Source organism: Caenorhabditis briggsae (genome assembly GCF_000004555.2).
Source record: "Caenorhabditis briggsae complete genome, chrV, whole genome shotgun sequence".
NCBI lineage: Eukaryota > Metazoa > Nematoda > Chromadorea > Rhabditida > Rhabditidae > Caenorhabditis > Caenorhabditis briggsae.
In genome coordinates this window covers 16,884-41,552 of record NC_013488.2, presented here as the reverse complement: position 1 = coordinate 41,552, position 24,669 = coordinate 16,884, and the positions used below count along the sequence as shown (strand labels likewise).

The window sequence follows — 24,669 nt, the reverse complement described above, 5'->3', positions numbered from 1 at the left end:
CAGTAATAAAAAACTTTTCAGAATAGGTAGCACTCGGACCAATTTTTATATTATATGTATTTTATGCTGTATTCGTTCCTCCCACAAACATTCTATTCATAGCGACCACTTGAAACAGAATAACTAACAAGTAACTCATTCTCCTCCCATCAAATTCTATTTACGTATCGCTTCCCGTTTGCCAAAACCTTCCACTTGACACTCTTCCATATTCCCAACCTGTTCCCTTTATTCTCGTCATCTGCTCCTCATTCGATCCCGAATCATCCAATTTGCCATTACGTAACCCCGACTTTCACCCCCAATCGGCCATCGTCATCCGGTTTTTAATCGTCCCATTCTTCATCCGATTCTTGACGGTTATATCCCGTTGCCTTTCCACAACAACCCAACACAATGTCAGATCAAGCGAATCGAGTCGTGTACGTTGAACAAAGGCGGCACATCGTCGTGAATTCTCCACCACAATCGCCAACACCATTGCATCATTTCCCTGTTAATCGTCAATATTCTGGTGTTGCTGAAACATCTTCTAATCCACCTCCATTGAGTCATCCACCGCTAGAATATCGAACTGTAAGGAACACTGAAAGAAACATGTTTTCACAGAGAGCGTTCAATGGAATTGTCTTTTGTATTCGGATTTTCATTCTGGTGAGCTTTTGCAGAACGTTACTAAAAATCTTTCATTGTCTCGAGTTGTCCAAATTTTTCTATCTACATATACCGTTAACACTCTAACAGTAGGTCACCCTAAACAAACTTGCTCTTTGAGCTAATAAAACTCGATTCTTGGGAAAGATCTTAGAAAGCAGTCAACTAATAAAATGTTTTTGATATTATAATAAACATTTTGTCAGTTTACCACTTCTTAATATCTATTACAGGAACCGAGATATATAGGCTCGAATTGCAGGTAGATGGTGGCTTTCTATTAGAGTGCTTACGGATCTCACACTTTACAAAATATGAATTTTCTCAGATCCTCGCTATTGTTTCCATGATTCTCATTCTCACTGCTCCTGGAGCCTGCTTTTCCAGATATCTCAATGGTCAGTCTATCAGTCGAGAAGTAAGTTTTGCAATTCCTACTCACTTCTCAACACTCCTCAACTTTCAGATCTGTCCAGGCCAAAACAGTATATTCCCAATGAATGCAGATCGGTGGAGTAACGCTCTGCATTTTCAAGGAAGGGGTCAGAAGTGAGTAAAAAGTGGCTACTAGGGTGGCGCATAAGTACTCGGACTAAAGTTCATAATAGCACAAAATTAGAGTATGGCGTTGTACTGGGCTAAAAATTGGAGCGCAAAAGTTCGAATAACTCATCAGTAAACTGATCGAGTTTCAAATGATTTGTTTGATTTCGAGCTGAGTTATTGCTTGTCAAAGCAGCTTCATCTCATGAAAATCACAACAGTAAGAAGCATTACGCCGTTCATCTCTCTACGATCATAACAATACCTAGACTTGAGGAATCACTGCGAAAATTTTAGTAGCTTCGAATCAAACGTAAGCTTTTACTTCTACCAATTTTCGTGCTTCCAAGGTGCTTATGTCTAAAGATATGACCGTTTTTATCAGTCCAGGTAACCATGTAGCTCCCCAAGACTCAAAATTTTTTCAGTGTCTACGGACAAGTGGCTCTTATCTGTATCACATTAGCTTTCGGGCTCATCACAGTTGGAGTGAGCTGTGTAACACTTGCTCTAAATAGCATCCTGACTTATCCGGTTAGTTAAAAAAGTTTTACACATTTTTTAAGTTCATTTTTCCAGCAAATCCTGATATCCGGACTTTCGATGGTGGCGTTCATTGTAAGTGGAGGAGTGGAAACGTGGTATGCAACTGGATATGACCACATGGAGTTTTTCATTCAGGTTGGAATTTTGAATTTTATGAAAACAAAACTATAACGACACAATTTTTAGGCTGTTGGAAACGGTGTCTTCTCCGGATGCGCTGGGATTCCAGGATGTCAAATCCAGTTTGTTGTAAAAGGATGGGCAGTTGCAGCCGCTTTCTATTTCCTCGGTGCTCTGCTCTATGTCATCGACATGGCACTGATCTTCATTTCCCGAGAAAAGTAATTTCTTAAATTTCGATCTTTTGTTCTCTTCATGCTTGTTTTTCTTTGCTTTTGTCACAATAAAGACATTTCAGAGAAGTGTCGGATTCGTATGCAGTCACCACTACCACCACTCACTATTAGACTACTCGCACAGGCAAAATAACTGAATTATCTGGTATTTTTAGTTTATACTTTTTTTATTATGTGGTGATGGAAGTTCTAATAATTTTAACTCTAAAATAAAATTTGTGAATTTTCAGCGAGCCACCACCCCCGGTGGTTTTCCGAAGCAACCGTACCATCCGATCTTTATTTTAATATGTAGAAGCGAGTTTGAAATTCCCGTCCAATCCCGTTTTCCAAAAATTTAATACTCTTGTTTTATTGTCGTGATTGTATAAATTGCTCACCCCAAACACTTTCATGTACCTGTTTAGTAAAATGTATAAAAATCACTTTGGTCTTTTATTATCCGTATTCATTCTTCTGGAAATAAATTATTAGAGCATCTTAAGGGTTATTAAAACATGAAAAGTGAAATGGATCAACATCCAAATCGGTATACAATCATATCAAATTGAGCCAACATCAGATGACCACATGATGTGGAGACCAATTTCCGGAGGCATTTTGTGTAACGTCGCACTTTTGCACACTTTCTCTGAAAATCGAGAAAAGAATGAAATTTAGAACTAAAAGGAAGATCTATCACCTTTCCTGGCAATGTATCTCCTCTGCTGAACTTCTGACACACTGCCATACTCCTTGAATCAATAGCATTTATACAATCATGAGTTCTCATTGATGCCTCAATCTGCTGAGTTGTACACACTTGTCCAAAATGTTCTTCAGCGAAACTTATCTGAAATTCACATTTAAATTTTCAGCGACTCCTCTTGCAGAAGCTCACCACAGGTTCACTCCTACAGACCGACGTATCTGTGTACTTTACACAATTTCTGTAATTGGCGAAGGAGTCGCATAGCTCCAGAAGTTCAACTTTGGAAAATTCGAAAATAGGAAATACGACCTGAAAAAGAAAAATGAATAGAAGAAAAGATAAAAAATAGAACCACTTCAGTGTCCTTTCGGTTTTCTTTAATTCCAGTCCATAATCGAAGAAGGGGAGCAAGGCAAGAGAGTGCAGACGTTTTTACTATTCCCTCACAAGTTCGCGGTTTAATTTCAGAGTCGCCTGTTAGAAGCTACAAAAAAAAATGAGATGTCATTGGTTGTTTCATGACCTTCTTCTCACCTTCTCATCTGTCAGATTTCCTAAAGTCGGAATTCCCCGATTCTGCATATCTTTGCTTTCGAGGATTTGGGGAGCCCCACCAGAACCTTCTACAACTTCCCCACTACCATCTACCTCTTCTTGAATATCTTGCTCTAGAAGAGTTTTGCATCCGAACCCATTTTCCATTCGATCCATTAATCGGACAGTCTCTTCTGAACATTCTTCTATCAAACGATCTACAATACAACTTCTGAATTGAGGATGTCCATCACATCGATTTGCATTTGTAGAGTTCAAAAAGCTAACACACTCCTGAATTCAAATGAGATCAGATGTTGGTTATTGGACTAACTTTTACCGTATTCTCTTTCAACACATTCTGAAGACACGTGAATTCCAATCCGAAATCCGGAAGATCCCTCATGGCACATGTTTCTTTGAGTTGAGAATCAACAAAACTTTTAATAGCTGGCAGTCTACAGTTGCCAACACAGAAGCTGTTTACACATTCTGTAGCCACTTCAAATTTTGCACACAACACTTCTAGCTCCATTTGTTTGATTCCAAAAAGAGGGAAACGGACGAATGAAGAGATTGGAGATGAGTGAAGAAAACGACCAAAGTCTCTGCATAATAACATAATTGTAATAATTCTCAAAAACTTCAAAATTCTTACCCAACAATACTCGTATAGCAATCTGTCATATTTTCTGCATTAAAATGTTTTCTTGGTTTTCTAGTTCCGAAAGTTTCTTGTGTTGTCACCTCGACGGTAGTTGTCGGTTTCTCTGTCGTGTTGACTTCTGGATTCACTTCTCCGGAACCTTCTGAACCCACATCATTGATTTTTGCAATTATCTGATCTTCGATAAACTCAGTAGCTGGAGTTTGTGGGACCGATTTTTCCGTATTTTTCGATTCTGGAGCTAAAGTGACTTCTTCTTTTATAAACTTAGGAGTTGTCTTCTCCTCCTCTACTTCCAATGATGTAGTCACGAGCATATTCACTTCTGGTTCTTTGGGACTATTCATAACTGCGTTTTCAGATACCACAACTGTTGATGCATCCACACCAAGACTCAGAAACTCATTGACTCTTGTCACTTCTAAAATAGAAACTATGAATTTATATCACTGTGACAAGAAAGAAGAAGAAGAAGTCCTACCAATTTTGGATGGGCATCCATATTTCTCGATAGTCTTCATTACCAATGCATAAGCCACATTTCCACAGGATGTTCTCAACGGTTCCTCGACGCATGTCACAAATTCGTCCAATTTTGGACAGAATACTAAAAGAAGACTAATTTTTCAATTCACTAGTTAGAACATTTTCTCACATTCTCCTCCTATTTTAGGCTCTTCATTAATCAAGGATGTGCATTTTGAAGGAACAAGTGTGGAGGTAATACATGGCTGGTTTTCGAAGTACTTAGTTGCCACGTCCTTCCGACATACTACGGAGAAGTGTCGAGTGACAAAACTGGCAACTGGACTATCCACATGGCATCTTCCAAGACCACATTTCTCTTCGATATTCGAATAGCTCTCACAAAGAGTTATTAAAGAGCCTTTGGAGTAGTACACAACCTAGAAACATTTTTTGTAATACACTTATCAACCCAAAACCAGAATAAACAGAACTGGTTTCAAATGATAAGGATGAGATAAAGAACATACTGGTAATAAGACATTTGTTGCATTCGTCTCAGTAATTCTTAATTCTTCCCATGATTTGAGAAGGTCCAGCATACAAAACGCAGGATTGTCTGGACATTGTAATGGGGGTACGGTGGATGAGTCTGGAATTTTCAGTGGGGATCCACAAAAACTGCTGGGCCACATCTTTATTTACTCTCATAAAGAGAGACGTTTTGAGTGAAACATTGAATTTTAAACTTCGTTTCAGAATTTCTACTAATAATCAGATTGCAAGCTACCGTAGTTGCTTTACTAGAAGCCAACTTTGAGCTCTATTATCTCTATTCCTGTGAAAGATATAGAACATTGTCAACTGATAAATCATTTATCATAATATCACCAACATTTTTTTTAGGTGGCAAAATTATGATACCTTCCACAGAGATTTTTTGCTTAACTGAAATAACCCTATAAGAAAACCCTATATAACTATTTCGTAACCCTATAGAACTATTTCGTTAAATACAAACTTACCCTTCAGGGCTTGCACAAAAACGAATAAAGTAGAAAAAATTAACATAGTTTTACCACTTTCCATAGTTAGTTTTTTGTTGGATGTCATCAAAACGGAAAGTGATCTCTTCCCACTCATTGTTTCTCTCTTCTCAAGACCTCAAGAGATCCGCCTGTTTTGTTTTTACCAGTTTCTTTCTCCCTCTAACAGCTTCTAAGCTTTTTCCCTCTTTTGTTCATTGTCTTGTTGAGAGGATGCGACGAATCCAGTAACTACTCGGGTGTCACTTATCGTTTACTTATCACATAGAAACAAGCGCGTATAAAGAGATCGCCAATAGAAAAAATTATCGGGAAAAAGGCAATTTGAAAGTGAAAGCGGTTAGAAACATGCGAAAATTGTTATGAGAGTATGTATCATTGTTGTTATCATTCGATGAAGCCAGGGACGATTCCTTAAATTTCGTCGATGGAGAGTTCAGGGTAGTCACCAACTTTGACGTCAACAGGTCGAACGAATCCTCCATATTTCGGTTCGCATTCAAAGTATCTGAAGGAAACTTCATTTTCTTATCGATAATATTCAACCTCAATGCTCACCGAACTCCAGTCACCGAGCCGTCGTTCTTTCCTACGGGCTCATCGTATTTGACGCCAACCCAAATCCCGTCTTTGAACTTCGTGGCTCCAACGAACGCCACTTCTCCACGACGTGCCATGTGAGCTCCAACGGTGACTTCGCACCGATCTCCGATCTGTAATTCAACATTTCATCACACCTCTTTTTTTAAACGTTTACTTTGATTCCTTTAGCTGCTTTTTCGTTCGCCGTGTCGCCTTCCTTCTCAACTGGCACTGCTCCTCCTCCTTGTTCCTCTTGCATTTTCTTCTTCCACGCACGAACACTGTCGGTTCTCTTGTCGTAGGCATCGTCACTCATCTCATACTTCTCCACCATACTCTCGTCCTTGAAGTCTTCATTTCCTCCGGTTACATCGACTGCGTGAATTCTGTAGCCGTCGCGAACTCCCAAGTCTTTCAAACTTTTAGATCCATCGGTCAATTCGCCTTTCAGTTGGTCATCTCCATCAAACAATTGGATTCGCATCGACTCGGCGGTGGTTCCAACGACAAGTTCGAGTTTCTTCTGAAAATAATTCTTCAGCTTCAGTTTGATTCTCGAATAATAACTTACTTTCAAATCATTCAGCGAAATAGTGGCTGCGTACTTTTTCTCCATTGGAAAATCGGTAGCATTTGTTGTAATTTCAAGATCGTAAACCTCAGACATTTTGGACTTCGAAGTGTTCTTTGTAAAACGAAGCGTTAAAACGAGAAAATATGTGACAAAGGGGTTGCTAGTCAAGGAGAAGAGCGCTCATGCATCGTAAATTTGTTCCGGAAGAGCATGAGAAGGCGTGTGGAGCAATTAAGTGAAACGCCTGGCATGCGCTCGAAGTCTAAATTCAAACAAAACAGATGCAAGTTTAGCCGTTCAAACGCGTTTCATTGCGAAATTTTAGGAAAATGACATTCAAATTGGATGGGCAAGAAGGCGAAACGGAATGAGTTTAGTTATTTAGGAGAATTTAGGAGCTAGTTATTTAGAAAAATAATTGAAGGCTAAAAAAATTGTATGGGGCACAGAAAAAAAGGTTTACAGAGAGAAATCGGCGAAATTTGAGCGCAAGAATTTTCCAAATTCACTTGTTGTCTGCGCTCTCTCGTCTCTTATCGTCTCGCTGTCCTCTCTGCACCCTCTTCTCTCTTGTTGCCCGAGGCACAGGGGAAGGCAATTAAGAATGGATACCGCGCCCCACCGCAAATTTTTCAAGACTATCATTACCATATCGAATGATTTGATGTTATGCGAAAAAACTCTAAAGAATTAATGATAAAAATACAGTAAAAGCCCTTCCTTAAAACCTGAAATGAAATACCCCCTCACTTTGAGCCCAATTATCTCGGTTCCTGTCAAAAATATAAAAAATTCGTCAACTAGTTGCGCAACTGGTAAATTGTTTATCATAATTTCAGTGTTGTTTTTCAGTTGATGCATTTTTGATATCTTGCATAGGAGTCAAGAAAAATCACCTCAAACTTGACAGTTTCCGGTTGCCTACTCATCACAAGACCGCCTATATCTCTTATGATGATCGAGAGAAAGAAATTTAAAAACGGTTTTCCACCTCCGTAGAAGACTGAGTCTAAGACTTTCAGGATGAAATGTGCGCCGCGTTAAACTTTGAATGACGCATTTAAGATTTCAGATAAAACTGAAACTCTCAAAACATTTGAACCAATTTCATTTTTGAAGGTTAACCGTCTTGGTTTAAGAGCCCTCAATTTTTCTTTTTTCCATTGCAATTGTGGAGATATTGTTTTTATTCCAATAGTGCCCAAAATATCCCAGAAGCTACACGCTACAGTTTGACAAAATTTTGAAAATTTCTAATTTCCGGTTAGACCATACGGAAGCTGAAAAATTTAGAAATATTAGCGAACAAAGCACTTATCAAACATTGAAATTTCAAAAACCAACGCTACTTTTGAACTACTTGAAACCTACAAGTGGACGTATGAAATCGAAAAAAAAAGAAGGTCACCTCTTTTCATAACCGTCGTCTTCTTCTTCTTCCATTTACTCATTCTTTACTGGTTAGCGGTCTCAATGATTCCCTATATTTTTCTCATTTTGTTTCCAACTATTTCAGTATCCCAATACTATAATCCTTCTCTATATCAAAGCTATTTGAATTCTGGAGCTCAAAGACAACAAACAGTCTTGGTTCCTGTTTATACACAAGGAGGTTACGGTGGAGCTTATGGAGGAGCTATGGGAGGATATCCAGGTTATGGAATGAGTTATCCAGCGTATGGAATGGGATACGGTTATCCTGGTGGCGGATATCCAATGATGGATGGAGGAGCTTGTTGTGGAGGTGGTGGGGTAAGTGTACAACTATCGCACCTTCATGTATGCCAACTAGCTTTGCGAGGCTCCGTCGGTAGCGTCGTCGCATCTTCAATAAAGGTCCCACAAGTTCAACTCCCCAATAGGCTTATATAACAAAACTATTAGAAAGTTGTTTTTATGTCCTCCCCCTCGCGCCGGTAAAGCTTCATTTTCTAATAAATTTCAATTTTTTCAGATGATGCCCCCTCGAGAGAGCAACGCTAAGAAGTTTTTCCGAGGAGCCACCGAAGGAGTTTTCATGGGAAGTGTTGGAATGTTGGGATTCCGTAAATAATCTTTTCAATTGTTACTCTTTTTTAACTCAGGCTGTTTTTGAAATATTCACTGATCTTTAATTTCTTCGCTGAGATGAAAATATCTTACTACTCCTACTCTTCTTCAACATTTTTTCAAATGATTTATTCAACAAGTCTGTCAAAAAGTATCAATTTCCATTCGTCTTCGTCTCATTTCCTTCCTCCTCTACAAAACAGACATTTTCTTCGTCCACCGTTCTCAGCCAGAAGACTCTCTTGTGGAATCGGAACCCAGATGACGTCACCGCTATTCTCGTCAATCGACGTCATTCCCTTTAAATGTGGCCAGATTGAATTGTGCGCAAAATGGAAATTAGAAGATTTACTCACCCGTGATGGAGAACGGAAAATGGCCATGCTTGGAGCAAAAACGGCGAAGAAAAGGACGAAGAAGCCGAAGAATTGCATCTGGAGGATAAGAAGATTGTTTGAAAAAAAGAATGTTGATGAGTTTCGAAAAATATAAAAATAGCAGATTGGTTCAAACTAGTGGGTGGGTTGGAAAAGAAGGAAATGAGTTTTCAAAATGAAAAAAATTCTAGTTTTAATCCCACTTCTTCTCCGGCATTAAATGTTTTGGTCCCAGTAAATAAGAAGTACTTCTTCCTCTACTTGTCATCTAAATAGGCACAAAGAAGAGTGACTCAGAAGTTTCTACAAGTTACTTAGATTAGAACAAAAATGATGAGAAAAAGAGAAGTGATTTGGAATGGCTAGGTGGGCTTGAAGTGATGTCAATCAGTCATTTTTGTGTCAGGAGCACAAAGACCACATAAAAAGTTATGAGATTAGTTGATGGTAATGAATAGGTATTTGACTTAGGGGTAGGTAGAGTAAAACAACCTGTGGATGAGAATAATGGAAGTGTATTATAATAACAGAAACCATCAATATATTTTGGGTGTCTAGGGATAAGATATTATTCATTTTGAACATAACAAATATATCTCTATTAATAATATTGCAGTTTCTTGAAGAATTCAAAAGGCAAAATCTAAATATTCAGGAAAAAATAGAAGATTCATTTCAGCTGTATACCGTAAGATATGTAACAGAAGCCCCCCTCCCCCTTTAACTTTGAGACCATTTATCTCGGAACCTATCAAAGATATAAAAGGGGAGCCGGATTTTAAATATGAATTTTTGAACCTCCAAAAATAGAGATAGCCCTTTCTGACTTCTCTCAAAAATAGTGCAAAACATCTTATCCCCGAAAGTTTATATGCAGAAATTTTTGAAAGATCAAAACCACCGCCGACCACAAAAAATCTGCGCAGAATCCGAAATGAACATTCATATTTCATGTAGTTTCCCGATTCGGTAGCTGGGAAACGCGAAGAAGTATCTGACAGCAAAAAGAAGACAAGCGACATTTATGGTAAAAGTGAAATGTTGTTTCTGAATGAAAAAGTTTGTACTAGTAAGAGAACGTTTCCAAGAAACAATTGATGTCTCTGTTCATTAGAAAAGGAAAAACAAGAACATGTTTAGAATGAAAAAGTGTTGCTCAGTGAGCATCATCATCATCTTATTCACTTGAAAGGACATTCTAACCGGGGATGTTTTGTTTCTGTGTCAAAGCCTGTTTCAAAGCCAAACGACTTATGTTTACGTGTTTTTACGAGTCATTAGGGTCCGGGAAAAAGAAAATGAGAAGCAATTGGATTCAGAGACAACTGAAGACGACAGCTTATCGTGCTTTTCGAACACGGATATGGATCACTGAACATTCCCAAAAATTGTCATTTTTTGGGTGTATTTTGTAGTTTAATTTGCGTTTGCAGAACAGTTAATTCTTGAAAACAAGAGAACAGCATGCGCCCACCAGTGGGTTATTTTCGATTTGAGCAAAATATAAAATCAGAAGTTTTTTGAATTTTTTTCGATTTCAAAGACCAATTAGTGAGAAAAATAAGTTATTGTTTTCTACCAATATCCGAAATTCCTTTTCTAGCACAAATTCTGAGGAAGAATTCCGAGAAAGAAGACGTGACAGGTCTTCTGTAAAAGCTACTTGCTCATAGAATATGTACACCTTTTTCTCTCACAGAAAGATCGAATTCCAGTAGAAAATTGAAACAGGTGATGATGTTAGACTTCTTAAATATAGAAGAAAACCTACGCAAAATAGAAACAGCTGACCGAAAAAAGGCAACAAAATTCAATTAGAAACAAAAACTGAAATGAAAGTTAATCAGATAATTGAAGGATTTATTGAGTAAAAAACATTAGAAAAAAGAAAGAGTATACATGAAATAGGTGGAAATGAAAAAATCGGATTAGGTATGGAGATTCTGAAATAAAGGAAAACGCTATAAAAGTAATTTTGACAAAGTTTGTGGTTTGGTGAATTTCAGCGTTTCTTCTTCTTTCCATATAGTCCGTAGTTGCTGGAAAATGTGGAACATTTTAATATCGCAAAAAATCAGTTGAATTTTCAAATCGTTTGAAAGGTATATTCTAGTGCAACAAGACTGAGACAATCGCGAAAAAAATTCCGGGGGTCTGGAGATCGGCTGTCAAGTTTCCGACCACTTTGAAAACTTTGTAGGTTGTAAAACAGACCTCGATTGAAAACTTTGCATTCACAGATTATTTGAAAACACCCAAAAAAAAAGAAAACTCCCGAAATTTTGAAAACTCCCAATTTATCAGTAATTTCCCGAATGCTAACAGACACCTGTTTTTTTTCACGTTTTCTGTACAAAAACGGACCAAGAAGAAATGTCCTTCAAAATCTGCAAATAGTTGAAAACCAGAAAACCTTCAAAAAATTCTGACAAGGGAACCATGTTCAGCCGTCATCTCAGAATTTTTTCTAAATTTGCTCATTTATAGTTTCAATTACGAGCTTTCTTGTGGTGTATTTGGTTTTCTGCGCAAATTTCTAGAAGTCGAGTTATGGGCTTTTTAAGTGATTTCAGTGCTAATTTCTCGCTTTTGAGTTTTTGAAAGGGTTAATAAGAGTTTTTCGGCACTTTTTGAGTGTGAATCGTAATTTTAAAAGTTTCTCTACAATCTGACAAAGTTTCCTCATTTTTTGCTCGCTTTTTCCACTGAAGAATATTGAAGAATGTATAGAGGAAGGGGGGGAAAGTGGAAGGGAAGGAGGAGAGAGAGAGAAAAACAGCATATTTTCCGATGGAATTTTCTCGACTTCTAGAAATTTGCGCAGAAAACCAAATACACCACGAGAAAGCCCGTATTAAAAACTATAAATGCGCAAATTTAGAAAAAAATCTAGATGACGGCTAAACATGGTTCCCTTGTGAGAATAAAAATAATAAAAAAACTAATTTCTATTGGAAAACAACAAGCTGTGTTTAATTACCAAAAATTATTCTTTGAACTCCGAACTCACTTGCACCAATAATTTCCATATCCATACGGACTGTACATTCCAAGTGTTCCAAGTCCTCCATAGCCTAATCCACCTCCATTCATTCCAAACCCTCCAAGGCCTCCGTAACCACCGTACCCACCGTAACCTCCATATCCCATTCCTCCATACAATCCTGGATACACCCCATACTGACTCGAAGCTGAGGCTATCAACGTGAGAAGTATGACAGTAGCAAATATCATTTCAGTAGGAAAATATCAGATGACAGTAGTGTCAACTGAGTAGCCGAGAATGGTATGCAAATCGACCTGCGACCGGATCAAACCGCAAAAAAACGAGTGGATGGGCAGAGAAAAAAACAGAGTACTCCAATCGGATTGCCGTTAAAATTTGTGTGTTGCTGCCATTGTTTATGGCGGAATTGAAACTGTAAACCCCCTACACGAAACCAAAAACAAGTCACATGTAATATTTATTTCATTTTTTCTATGTTCAGTTTTTGTTCAGTAAAATAAAAACCCGTATTGAAATAAAGTTAGTAAATGAACATTTGTACAGATCGGATTAGATGAGAGTGTTATATTCATCTTCAGTGCCTCGAGGTCGACCGATTCGGGAACTGTATTGGTTGGATTTGCGTTGAGCTTCCACTTCGTCTGAGAATTAGAAATTGAATAATTTTTGAGAAAGGCTATTGGTCGACGGAATTTCTTCCTGAGCATTGAACAGAAATGTGAACTTCTCGAAAAATTTTTCAGTGCATAAGAGCATAGAGCCTTGTTTCACAGGTTTCAGAAGTTCCAACTGATCAGGTCAAAAACCCTATAGTCCGATTATCTATTAAAAAATCCAATTTTCACTCAAAGATTTTCTTACCATGATAGTTAGCATATAAATCTGCCGTCTGTACATACTCACTATACGTTGGCGGTGGCGTATCATCACTGAGCGAGTAGAATCCTTCCGCAAACTCATCATCCTCCTCATAATCGTTGTCGATATCTTGTTTTATCACATTCTTTAAATACCACATTCGATACTCCTCGTACCGATCGTGTCGATTCAGAATATAATTGACAATGTAGTAGAGTAGATAGCCAACTAATCCAAGAAGAATCAGCACAATAAACATCAAGACGAACAAGTAAACCCATTCACTTGGAAACTGAAAACTATTCATTTTGAGAATAAAGAAGAAACAAAAAGAAGAAACAAACCAATGTGAGCTTCGAGTTGACATTGTTCTGCACATCGTTCACTTTTCCAACAACCATGTTGACCTGAAAAACCAAAACCCCGATTGTTTGCCTGTTCAATAAGTCAACAACACCGGTTTTTGTTGTAAACCCCTTCGGGAGCGAACTCACATGTTGGTCGAAAACGCCAAGTCCGAAATTCATGCCGTCGACGAGTTGGCCAAGGCCTTGGTCGAGCTGAAAAATGGACCATTTTCCGATACTTTTATTTTTTCGACTCAATAGCGCAATAAAAGCTGAAACTGACCGTGAGAAAACCTGATTATCGGAATATTTCGACTTCTCATGAACTTAATGCTAGAATTTACATTTAATGATTTAGTTAGAATCGAAGCCGTTTTTCTAGGTTATGAGATTCCAAAAATAATCTTCCTAATATATAAAACGCTACACGCGTCTGTCTGTCCCGATGAGAATCTATCGACTTTTGAAAAACTTGAAAGAAATATAGATTTACGTGACCCTTCAAGAAAAAATTAGGAGTGTAGCGACAAGCCAGCGAGAAAAACTAGGTTGAATTGAAAAAAAGGCGCACCAGCATGCTGGTGTTTAATACTTCCCGTATTCATCATCATGAGAAGTGTTCAAATTTTGATACGCACACAGATGACGAATCTTATTAATTTTCGAAAAAAAAATGCGCGAAGTAAAATAAAACTGGGAAGCATACTTGTAACGGGCCGGGCTTTTTCCCGAATTTCGGAGGCCCGGCCCGAGCCCGGCCTCGCCCGGCGGGCCTGTCATTCCACAAGTTTTGAAAATTTTAAAAAACACATAAGGGGGGACCCTTATGTGATTTTTTTCGATCAAAAATTTTTTTTCGAGTTTTTAAAATATTTTTTGATCAAACAGACAAACAATCTAAAAACACAAAAAATATTGGAGAAAATTGTATTGAGAGCTCAAAATTTGGCTCAAAATGACAAAATTTTTGCCACCGGGCCCGGGCCTTGAAAATTTCCCAGGCCCGGCCCGGGCCCGGGCTTTGGCGGGCCGGCCCGGAATTTTACAAGTATGCTGGAAAGGTTCACAACACTTTTTTGCGATTCTTGAAACGAATTGGACGATTTTCAGAAATGGTCATTGAAAACGAAATAAGCGTCTAGCCTAAATATGTCTAGGTTCAGACGCGGAACATCGAAGATTTCAAAGAACTGGAGAAGCATCTGGCGAGTTCGCATTTTGATTTGACAAGTAACTCAATTTGACCTGCCCACCCTCCGCCACTTTATATTCGAACCACTTGAAAAATGTTGCCTTTCTTTTCTAGGAAAACAAAGAGAATCAAAATACAAGTTATCATTTTATCAGTTTTTTATAGTGGACCTCCTTGTAGCGGTGTAATTTCAACAAGGCTGTTGTATTTCCTTAAATTGAAGCACACCCAACCCCTCAGATTTGAGCTCATATATCTCTTTTCTTGTAAGGGCTATCACAAAGTTATCAATTAACAAAACATGCAGCATAATTTTAAAAATGTCTTGTCAGTCAACGATTTTTCAATATTTCTCACAAGAATCGAGATATTTCAGCTCAAAGTTGACGGTTTGAATGAGCTTCTATTAGAGGAATTACTGTATTAGTAATCTACAAATAGAAATTCAAAAAGTTTTAAACTGGATTGATGGATTCTAATCACTACTCTTATAACTTATTTTTTCAAAGCTCATATGCTTGACGTCTTCTGAAGACGTTCCATCATTGACCAGCCAACGTGATTACGAACAGAAAACGCCGAAAACGACTAACATAATTGAAAAATATAAGAACGTCTATAAGGAACGAATACGTTATGACGACGAATATTGAGGAATATGAATTACATTGTGTCACTCATGAGTTCTCACGATTCGAAACGCAAGAAAAAACACAAAAAAATGAGAAAGAAAGGAGCGAGAAAAAACGAATGAATGGAGAGAAGAAAAAATAGGAAGTGGAAGGAAAAGAAGGAAGACGAAACGAAGAAGACGTGGGAGCTCGGTGAGCAAGTAGTTGGGAGCACAGCAATTTGGCATGACGACCTTTTATTATTATGGAAAAACGAATCTCGTAGAAAAAAGAAAAAAATAGACGCAAGTGAGGGGTAAAGAGAGCCAAAACAACAGGCAAGGGATCCGTATATATCTGGGTTTTCTGGTGTATGTGTCATGGATGAAAAATGCAAATGGAAGAGCATTAGAGTGGGGGGGGGGGGGGTACTTTGTGGCTCCCAAAGATTTGAATCTAATTTAGTCGCAGAAAATCGTGCATTTCGCACTCTCACAGCAAAACAGGATTGAATGAAATATGGATTTCGTGTGTTTTGTTTTTTCTTTTCTTTGGATTTAGGTTTTTCAGATATTATGATGGTGGCTGAAATAGGTTAAAGTTGTTTCAACTTTTTTTTTACCCAGTCCCTCGAAGACCTGAAAGCAATTTTGAGTGAAGACCTCGAAGGATAAAAAACGTGAGAAAAACGATGTGCACAAGTTTTCGAAGGAAAAACTGTGTGTACTTTTGTGCAGAGCTGTCAAAAATCATACGGAAGATGGGATATAACTTGAGGGGAGTGAAAAAAAATAGTGAGAAGAGGTTTTGGTATCCAGAATAGTAATCTGGAATGACGAAAACAACAGAGGAATTGAAATTCAAGGAATTTTGTTTTTGATCAGAGGAATGTCGGGGCCAGTCCTATTTCATAGAATGCTCATAAAATGGGGAAGTGTTGTGGCACTGGGCATCTTCAGTCGTCGTGGAGAAGTTTCATTTTGTTTTGGAAGAATTTTAAAAATTTCTAGAAGCGACCAAGGACAGCCATCGCAGAAAATACAGAACGCCGCCCAAATTTTGTATCGTAAATTCCAGGGTCTTTGAATCGGAGAATCCATAAATTTAAATGGAGATTCACAAGGGGGAAACCAAAAATGTTATTTTAATTTTTTAAATCAAAATGTTCCCAAAGTTATATATTTCCAAGGACTTTGTTTCGGAAAAAAATTGGAAATTCCTGAAAACACTGTCAAAAATGTTCTCGTCCAAGATGGTACCTCGAAAGAGCAAAGAGCAGTCTCATTGTCTTCACAAATTGACTGAAAAAGGAAAACAAATTGGACAAGAACTCAGCGCGCTTGTCGATAGGGTTTTCAGAGATTTCGAATTTTCCCCCAAACTTTTAAAAGTGTTATTATGAAAATACATAACTTTGGAAACCAAAATACAAAAAAAAAGTTTTTGGTCACAGCCCCCCTTTAAAAAATTTACAAATATTATGAACTGAAAGGTCTTTTAACCTGGAAAACCAAAAAATTGGGGGTTGTCTACTCAGTTTGTCGAGGATCCCCGACAATATAAAACATTTTCAACCAGAAGTTTTCCAAAGTGTACTCAAAGTTTACTCGGAGATCTGGTATCCCACTTGGGAATCAGATTACATTTCAGATTGTTTTCAAAAATGTCTGTTTAAAATACTTACATTGACCAGTGTTAAATTAATGTTGTAAATGCTGTAGTAGATGTTCTGGACCTCTTCATCGACTCCCATTTTGAAATCAACAACAGTTTTCTGTTATAACGAAGAAAGTGAATATTTCGATTGCTTATCACTTTATTGGAGAGAGAGAGAGAGAGAGAGAAATAAGTCGAAGGGACGATGAGAAGAGAAGAAGCGTAGACACCTTTTAGGACTCTCTGACACATACTGTGCATGTTTGCTTTCTGATTCATTTATTCCATTCTCCATGCATTCCACGTACGTTTGGTCCCACTCTTTAACCCCAATTGTTGTTGTCCTTTTTACACAAAACGAATACAATTATCAATGGGTTTATTTTTTTAAAAAGAATGGAAAGAGCACACAGCGTTGAGATCAAAAAGAGAAGCATCGAGAATACAAAACATCAAAATGAATGGGGATTTGTTGCCTGGACTAGGTCATGGTGGGATGATTTGGCAGGGGTGATCTGAGAAGAAAAGCAATAAGAAACTAGAAATGGAGAGTGGAAATGGAGAGAGGGCACCGGTGAGCAATGAATGAGCGAAAGAGACAAATGGGTAGAAGAAGAACAATATAAATAAGGCACCAGAAGATCAACAAGGTTTTTTGAGCAGGAATGAGAAATTATACTTCAAGGCGTGTCGAGTAGGGTCGCGATGATGATTGTTGATGATCCTGGTATTTTCCAGAATCATCGGGCCTTCGTTGATAGGGTCGGACGTTGTTATTTTCGGCGGTGACTGATACTGTCGAATTGGTTTCTAGAAGAAATGTAACACTTTTGATAGTTTAGAATCGGGATTTCGGTTTTCTCGGTTAAGGAGGTAGGAGTAACTTATTTTGCAAAATTGAAAAGAACAAAAATTACATGCTTTTAAGCTTTAAAACTCCTAAAATAAATAGGTTTAGCTCTAGAAAAAGGTGTGAGAAGAATTAATAAAGATTTCAAACACAGGTTAAATTCTAAACTGCTAAACGCACACTTCTTACAATTTAAAAACGAGATTCAATTGCCTCGAATGTCATGTTAGGGTCTGGAAAATTATAAATTTTTTTCGACTTCTTGAAACTAGGTTTTTCCAAAAACTGCTAATCTATTAGAAGCTTTTTAAAATTTTCATAATTGATTTTTGAGTGAATAATTGCTGAACTGTTTGAGTACCGTAAATTCTCTGGAAAAAATCCACCCAAGTCGTTAACTTTGATCTTAGTTCCTGTCTCAGTTCCTGTGAGAGTTATCAAAAACTTGTCAACTGATAAACTATTTATCTTGTAATCACTAGTATTTCATCAGTTGACAAATTTTTGATATCTCTTATAGGAGCCGAGATAAAGGAGCCCAAAGTGAACGTATATATATATACGGTAATAGAAACGTTTCGAAATCTAAACCTTTTGAAATCTATCAGTTAAAAAAAACGTTAGTAATATTGGAAAACTGAATCAGTGATTATTTCACAGAAGAAGAATAAACAACCACGACACAATTTTCTTTTTTCTTCAGAAATTCTTCACACCTCTTCGAAAACCCGGTCTCCTTGGCTCTGTCTCCATTGGTATCTGCACGTGTCGCATAGACGTTCGCGTCCTTTGTGATCCAAAATCTCCTGTACTTCGTCGTGTTTTTTCGACGAGCATTCGTTTGGAACCTGTAAAGGAAGGCAACTACTAAATCATGGCACACGGAGAAAAAAGAAAAAGAGAAAAATCTTAAAAATTCGAAAGTTCGATTTAGTGGGACGCATTTCAGGAGGACACTGTCAAGCTTCACAACGATTACTAATTTTGGAATAAAGTTTAGAATAAAAATAATAACTCACTGTCGTCCGAACCTTTCATGAAGGAGTAGATCACTTGTGCTTTTGTGACGACACTTAGAAGAATTAAAATCGATAGTAAAATAAATACAACAATCAGAGTGATGAAGATGAAGTAGAATATCCATGCATTGGGTACCTGTAAATGGTCGGATAAAATATTCTGAAATTTGTTCAATATTACTCACTTGTGATACCGTATTCCCAACTTGATATGTCAGTGATCCCGCATCCTTTGCCAAATTCGCAACCGCCTGATCAAAATTATCGAGTGTCAAATTGACTCGTCCCGTAATACCCGATATCTGTCCATTGATATGTGCCACTAATGTGCTCAGTTGTGCTAGAGTGCCACTGAGTTCTGTTATCGTTTGATCCACTGACATGCTGGAATTAAAACAATCTTCCTTATATATAAAACGCTAGAGGCATCTGTCTGTCCTCTTGAGGATCTGTGGACTTTTGAAAAGATAGAAAAATACATTTAGATTTACGTGACATTTTAAAAAAAGTGAAGTGTGGAGCGACGAACAAGTAAAAGAACTAAAAGAACGATTCACGCCGAAGGCGCACCCGTTTGCTGGTAATAAATAAAGAGGTGACAATAAGTATGGATTGATGAGCAGTGATAAGAGATAATGTGGGAAAAAGGAGGAGGAGAAAAAAGTAAAGAAAAGGAAAAGTGTTATTATAGAAAGGAGAAGAAGAAGAAGCATCTCCATTCTGTCCCGCATGTTTTATCGATATGGGCAGTAAAAGAGCGAATACGATACAAAAGGAGGAAAAGTTTGAAGACGAGAGTGAGGGACGAAAACGTTTTGTATATGCAAAACATTGACACATCGATCGTCAATATAATAATAGCTCCTCTGGCACTGACAGAAAGCGGAAACCTATTGAAATTGTTTCATGTTATCAGCAGACAAGAAATATGAAAATGAGGTAGATCTCTGAGAATAGAAATAGAGAGCGAGAAAAGAGACGAGTAAGTGACTCATTGTGCACACGCGGAAAGATGCCTGAGGAGGAGGAGGTTGAACCGTGTCACCATGAGACGATGGACAAGAAACCTACATCAAATAATGATGGGAAAAACTGAGTGGACAATGTTATCATTTCTGAGAAAAACTGAGAGGACAATGTTATCATTTCTGAAAAAGTTTGGAAAGAGAACTGCGCAAAAAACATTAGAGAATAAATAGTGATCCTAAAAAGAACCGGACCGAAAGTTACGCATGATTACGAAATGATTACTGACTGTGAGCTCGAAAATTCCAGAGAAAAAAATGAAGATCGGAGAAAATAAGGCAAAAGAGGGGCAAACAGATAATGAGACAAGTTTGTATTCGGCTAACCTAATTACCGTAACTAATACATATAATATATGTGCACTTTGAGCTCAATTATCCCGGTTCCTATGAGATATATCAAGAAAAAAAAAATGAAAAACATGAAAAACATCTAAAACCTTAAAATCATCAGAAAAGTTTTTCGAACACTGACCTCAAATAGTTTTCTATTTGAACCATAACGAAACATTCTTATTGACTAACGCTTCTATTCAAGATGACTCAGGAACAGAGCACAAAAATGGTCACATTCTAGAAATTCCAAAAATAAGAAAGATGTGAAGCGAGAACTGAAAAGATAGAATCAGCAAAACTGTGAAACCGTAAAAAGAGAATCAGCAGAATTTCGATTTCCATTTCACAAATTGAACATTGCCAGCTCAACGTAAAACTGTATACTCATTAGATTTCTTCTCTTTTCTCACTAGAATCGTACCTCCGTTTCTAATATTGTTTGCGATTCATATTTCATTTTGCTTCCTAACTGTTGCCGATACTGTGTCTCCATTTCTTGATTTTGTATGCTTATGCTTCTTACTGTTAGTGATTACGAAACGGAAACGCAAAAAAAAATTTAAAATGAGGTAAAGTAAAGAGTGGGAGAAGAAGGGATGAGTCAAAAGTTTGGATATGTTTATGGCATAAGATGAGTCATTTGGGAACAAGAAATTGTAAAGAAGATTTCAACTTTTGTGAGGGGTCATTGAGTTCGGTTAGCATACTCTATCCTGGATTGATTTGGGCTTATAAAGTGAGTCATTGTCGGTTGAAAAATACAAGATAGGTTGAATGGAACATGGTCAAGGAATTTCAGGGATCTATAATAGGTATCTAAAACTGAAATTTGAAAATTCGAAACAAATATTGAAACAGTCATAACACCTGTAATAGATGGGTCAAACCGTCAACTGAGCTCAATTATCTCCTATAAAAATATCAAAAATGTGTGAACTGATAAAATGTTTGTGATGATATGATAAACAATGCATCAATTAACAACTTTTGTACATATATATTTGACAAGAAGCGAGATAAATTTTCTCAAAGGTAGGTACCTTCTATTGCCGGTTTCACAGTGTTTAGGAAACATGATAAGTCAAACGATGAGAAAAAATCTTGACAGACTTATAGTTAATATCGTTCAAACAAACAATACTTTGAGCCAAATCTTGAAACACCCTATCACACCCTTCTACTCCAAATACTAAACTTTGGGCAATAGTATTTTCAACATAAATATGAAACTGATACGGGGAAAACTTTCGAATTTCAGTCCTATCTTCGCTATGCTAGCTTCGATAAAAATCGCAACATGTCAACTGAAAGCAAACAATGTTTCGTCTATTCCTATTGTTCAAAATGTGAATATACAGACTCTGACGGGGAAGAGAAGCAGCATTGTGCATGAATTGGTAAATCACACATGTAAGCAAACATATACCTCCAATTTTTCAATTCAACCTTATCAATTGTTGTGAGAAATATATTTGAATGGGTTTTGGAAGAGTAAACATACGGCAACGGACTGATAACGGTATTCTGATGGAAAGAAAAGCAGATGATGTGGAAATACCCGAGTTGGAATTTCTCGGGATCTTTTGTGTGCTGCGTCTCTCTCGTTTATCTTCCGCACACCTTTAGCTTCTGGGGCTGGAGTTGCGGACGGGGTGGGAGGGCGCCGTGTACCGCCCGGGGGTTAATATTTGTTCAAGTGGCGACCGATTCGTCCATAGTCACTATGTCACTCTCTCTCTCTCTCTCTCTCTCTCTCTCTCTCTCTCTCTCTCTCTCTCTCTCTCTCTCTCTCTCTCTCTCTCTCTCTCTCTCTCTTTCGTTCCCCTTCATAGTAGCCGATGGGTGGAAGTGGACATCGAAATCCACGTGGACATTCGAGAAAAAGAGAAAGAAGGACATCATCTCGTATTTGTTTACCTTTTCGGCATGAAAACCGATCGGATGTCATTTAGTTTCAAATATTAAGAGAAGAAACACAATTATGAAAGAAGATATATGAAGATGAGTGCAAGGTGTCCTGAATAGAATTACTTTTAGTTGATATTCTCTCTCATTTGAGCAACTCTGATTTTCAACTCAGTGCCCCATCTCAAATTGTCAATTTTGAGCACATATATTTCACTCCCTGTAAAAGTTATCAAAAAATGGTTAACCGACAAAGTATTTTTGATATTATGATAAACATTTTTGCAGTTAACCACTTTTTTAATATTCCCTACAGGAAATGAGATATTTGGGCTCAAAACAGAATGACGGGTTGGGTGACACTCAATTCGACTGTTACGGTAACTTGGGCAAAAATTTTGGGGTTCGGGAAGATCTTCCATTTGTTTCCTAAGATATAAAGGTACTACAGAAATGTGTTCTGAATGAAATGCCTTTTTAGTTGAAATTAGTTCTCATTTGAGCAACACAAATTTTTATGGGCCAGAAATGCTTCTGGTTCAGGAAGAATTTTTAGTTGTTTCCTGGAACTAGGAGTTAACGGTTATCAAAAACGCCTAGCCACAGACATCTGGAACCACATACACACATCAAAGTACCAAATCACAAAAATCGGCACATGCAAACAAACATGCGTCGAGTTTTATATTCTACAGCAAAAAGTACACGAGTTTCTGAACGTCTAGGTAAATGGACCTACAAACAGGCTTTGGGCGAAAGTTACAGCTTCTGAATCTTTTTTATTTTTTTGAGTCTGGTTTTGAAGAAAAATTCCATAAACCTGAATTTTCTGTTCATAGAGCTCGATAGATAGGATCAAAAAGCCCAACAATTTTTAATGGATCTTTGATTGCCCCGTTTTCATGTTTTTGAAAAATAAAACTATTATTTTGGTTGAAAAAATAGGAAAGTGAAAATTACCAAAAATCAAAGAATATTTTTCATTAGGAAGAAATAACAGTTTCAAAAAATTGAATATCCAGACCAGTCCGACTCCCAAATAAAGGCAAAGATATATTCAGCAGAGCACAAAACATAGAAAAATAAACTTTCGAAATTTTTGGGCACAGTCCTCCAGCAACGCCTTACCGCTGGCTCTAATCTCATATCAAAGTGATTTTTCTCTTTCCCACGAGAAACCAGAACCACTTGGTGGAAGAACTATTTTCACTGGCAAAAAACAAATAGAATCAAGGCGAGTAGAGTGGTTGATAAGGGAGAGAGAATACGGAAGGTTAGAGCCACTTTTTGATCTAGATTTGTTTCACTTAAAATCAATGCTCCTGTAGGCATAGCAAAAAGAGAGTCTCGGGTGGAGCACACCGATTTGAGCTCCACCATTCCTCCTCTCCCGTATTGTGTTTGTCGAGCGGCGAGGCGAAGAAGAAGCGGGAGCTGCGCGGGAGCACTGAGAGAGCATGAAGAAAGTATGGAGGAGAAAGGAAAAACACAATAGGGCAATTGATCTCAGCTGAAATACTTAGCATTGAGAAAATTGGAAAAAACATCGAGGAAGGAGATGTTGAGATTTCAAAAAAAAAATACTTTGGGGATTAGAAGATCTAGGACAAAATCGTTAAATACGATTTTCAAAAAAAAATGTGTAAAATTTGTGATAGTAATACACAACACTTCAATTGCGCTAATAAAAACCCACCTATACGTGCATTCTGAGCTCAATTACCTTGGTTTATATCTTTCAGAGGAACCAAGATAATTGAGCTCAAAGCGGGTACACTTCATTGTTAGAACAAATACGGTAGAAATTCTAAAACACGATCATTGAATGCGATTTCCAAAGAATAAATTTATTTTGAATTAATTCTACAATTAAAAATAATACACCAGACCTAGAACAAATGCTACAATAGTGAAGTTATAGTGAAAATTTTTAATATTCTCGGAGGGATATTACGATCCTTTTTTCAGAAGATAGTTTTTGTTAAAGATCTCAAAATTTCATCGATGAATCTAGAATTGTGATTCTGATTGTGAGGCGAAACAGTTAATTCAAAAAAGGTTCGACGAGAATAACCTTGAGAAATCACTGCACAACGTGTCAAATTCCGTTGGCTGAAGACCAAACTTTTAAACGTTGAGCAAAAAAATCGCGAGTTGCAACGCGTTGATAAAAAATTAAAACAAAATATTCGTATCCGATTTCTTAAACAATTTCCAGTTACCGTAAATCCTGAACATTTCACTTTTACCTTGACCCAAATTTTCTCGGTTCCTGTCAAAGATACGAAAAAGTGGAAAATTGATAAATTGCACATCATTATATCAGAAATGTTTTGCCAATTGACACATTTTTGATATCTCCGATAGGAACCGAGATCATTGAGCCCAAACTTGATGGCCTAGGTGGGCTTCTATTAGAGGGGGGATACGGCATACAAAATTTTGAAAAAAAAAGAATTTTCTTATACAAATTCAAACAATCCTACTTTACTAGATTTCAGATTTTTTTAAAGAAGGAAATAAACAGGCAAATAATTCGGAGGGAACTTGAACTCGACGCGAGCCTGATTATGTCTCACAAATCCGATATCTTCTAAAAGTTCAGGCTTTTCAATTGAGATGTTACTGAACGCATCTTTTATTTCCTCCGCAAGCTTCGCTCCTTGCGTTTTTCTCGTATTCGGAAGTTCAGCTACTAGTTCTTTTACAGAAAAATCAGGATCGTATCCAATAACACCCTAAAAGCTTGAAAACATTGCTTTGTTGATCTTTGAAATCG

General features: G+C 37.4%; 8 protein-coding genes across 8 annotated transcripts; 2 read left to right on the top strand and 6 right to left on the bottom strand.

Moving 5' to 3' along the window:
• Positions 1-396: 396 nt before the first annotated feature.
• Positions 397-2,088, top strand: Cbr-rdy-2 (the record flags this gene model as incomplete). Its single annotated transcript, XM_045236436.1, is given in 6 exon segments — positions 397-576; positions 594-701; positions 983-1,203; positions 1,626-1,731; positions 1,777-1,878; positions 1,930-2,088. The coding sequence occupies 6 exon segments, from the start codon at positions 397-399 to the stop codon at positions 2,086-2,088; spliced, it is 876 nt and encodes a 291-aa protein (XP_045094500.1).
• Positions 2,089-2,613: 525 nt separating this feature from the next.
• On the bottom strand, positions 2,614-5,151 carry CBG11530 (the record flags this gene model as incomplete). Its single annotated transcript, XM_045236435.1, has 10 exons — positions 2,614-2,730; positions 2,782-2,931; positions 2,980-3,099; positions 3,146-3,274; positions 3,325-3,618; positions 3,665-3,932; positions 3,983-4,412; positions 4,473-4,598; positions 4,647-4,896; positions 4,987-5,151. 10 exons carry the CDS (start codon positions 5,149-5,151, stop codon positions 2,614-2,616), a joined length of 2,049 nt encoding a protein of 682 aa, XP_045094499.1.
• Positions 5,152-5,916: 765 nt separating this feature from the next.
• On the bottom strand, positions 5,917-6,751 carry CBG11531 (the record flags this gene model as incomplete). Its single annotated transcript, XM_002635238.1, has 4 exons — positions 5,917-6,010; positions 6,061-6,215; positions 6,260-6,607; positions 6,656-6,751. The coding sequence occupies 4 exons, from the start codon at positions 6,749-6,751 to the stop codon at positions 5,917-5,919; spliced, it is 693 nt and encodes a 230-aa protein (XP_002635284.1).
• A 1,380-nt stretch (positions 6,752-8,131) lies between these two features.
• On the top strand, positions 8,132-8,711 carry CBG11532 (the record flags this gene model as incomplete). Its single annotated transcript, XM_002635239.2, has 2 exons — positions 8,132-8,410; positions 8,613-8,711. 2 exons carry the CDS (start codon positions 8,132-8,134, stop codon positions 8,709-8,711), a joined length of 378 nt encoding a protein of 125 aa, XP_002635285.2.
• A 2,375-nt stretch (positions 8,712-11,086) lies between these two features.
• CBG11533 lies at positions 11,087-12,318 on the bottom strand (the record flags this gene model as incomplete). The annotated part of the gene is made up of 2 exons (XM_002635240.1): positions 11,087-11,123; positions 12,095-12,318. The coding sequence occupies 2 exons, from the start codon at positions 12,316-12,318 to the stop codon at positions 11,087-11,089; spliced, it is 261 nt and encodes an 86-aa protein (XP_002635286.1).
• Positions 12,319-12,640: 322 nt separating this feature from the next.
• On the bottom strand, positions 12,641-16,852 carry CBG11534 (the record flags this gene model as incomplete). Its single annotated transcript, XM_045236434.1, has 5 exons — positions 12,641-12,732; positions 12,953-13,241; positions 13,294-13,356; positions 13,444-13,509; positions 16,784-16,852. The coding sequence occupies 5 exons, from the start codon at positions 16,850-16,852 to the stop codon at positions 12,641-12,643; spliced, it is 579 nt and encodes a 192-aa protein (XP_045094498.1).
• A 545-nt stretch (positions 16,853-17,397) lies between these two features.
• Positions 17,398-19,007, bottom strand: CBG11535 (the record flags this gene model as incomplete). The annotated part of the gene is made up of 3 exons (XM_045236433.1): positions 17,398-17,565; positions 18,285-18,453; positions 18,625-19,007. The coding sequence occupies 3 exons, from the start codon at positions 19,005-19,007 to the stop codon at positions 17,398-17,400; spliced, it is 720 nt and encodes a 239-aa protein (XP_045094497.1).
• Positions 19,008-19,164: 157 nt separating this feature from the next.
• Positions 19,165-19,464, bottom strand: CBG26856 (the record flags this gene model as incomplete). The annotated part of the gene is made up of 1 exon (XM_045236432.1): positions 19,165-19,464. The coding sequence occupies one exon, from the start codon at positions 19,462-19,464 to the stop codon at positions 19,165-19,167; it is 300 nt and encodes a 99-aa protein (XP_045099150.1).
• Positions 19,465-24,669: the final 5,205 nt, after the last annotated feature.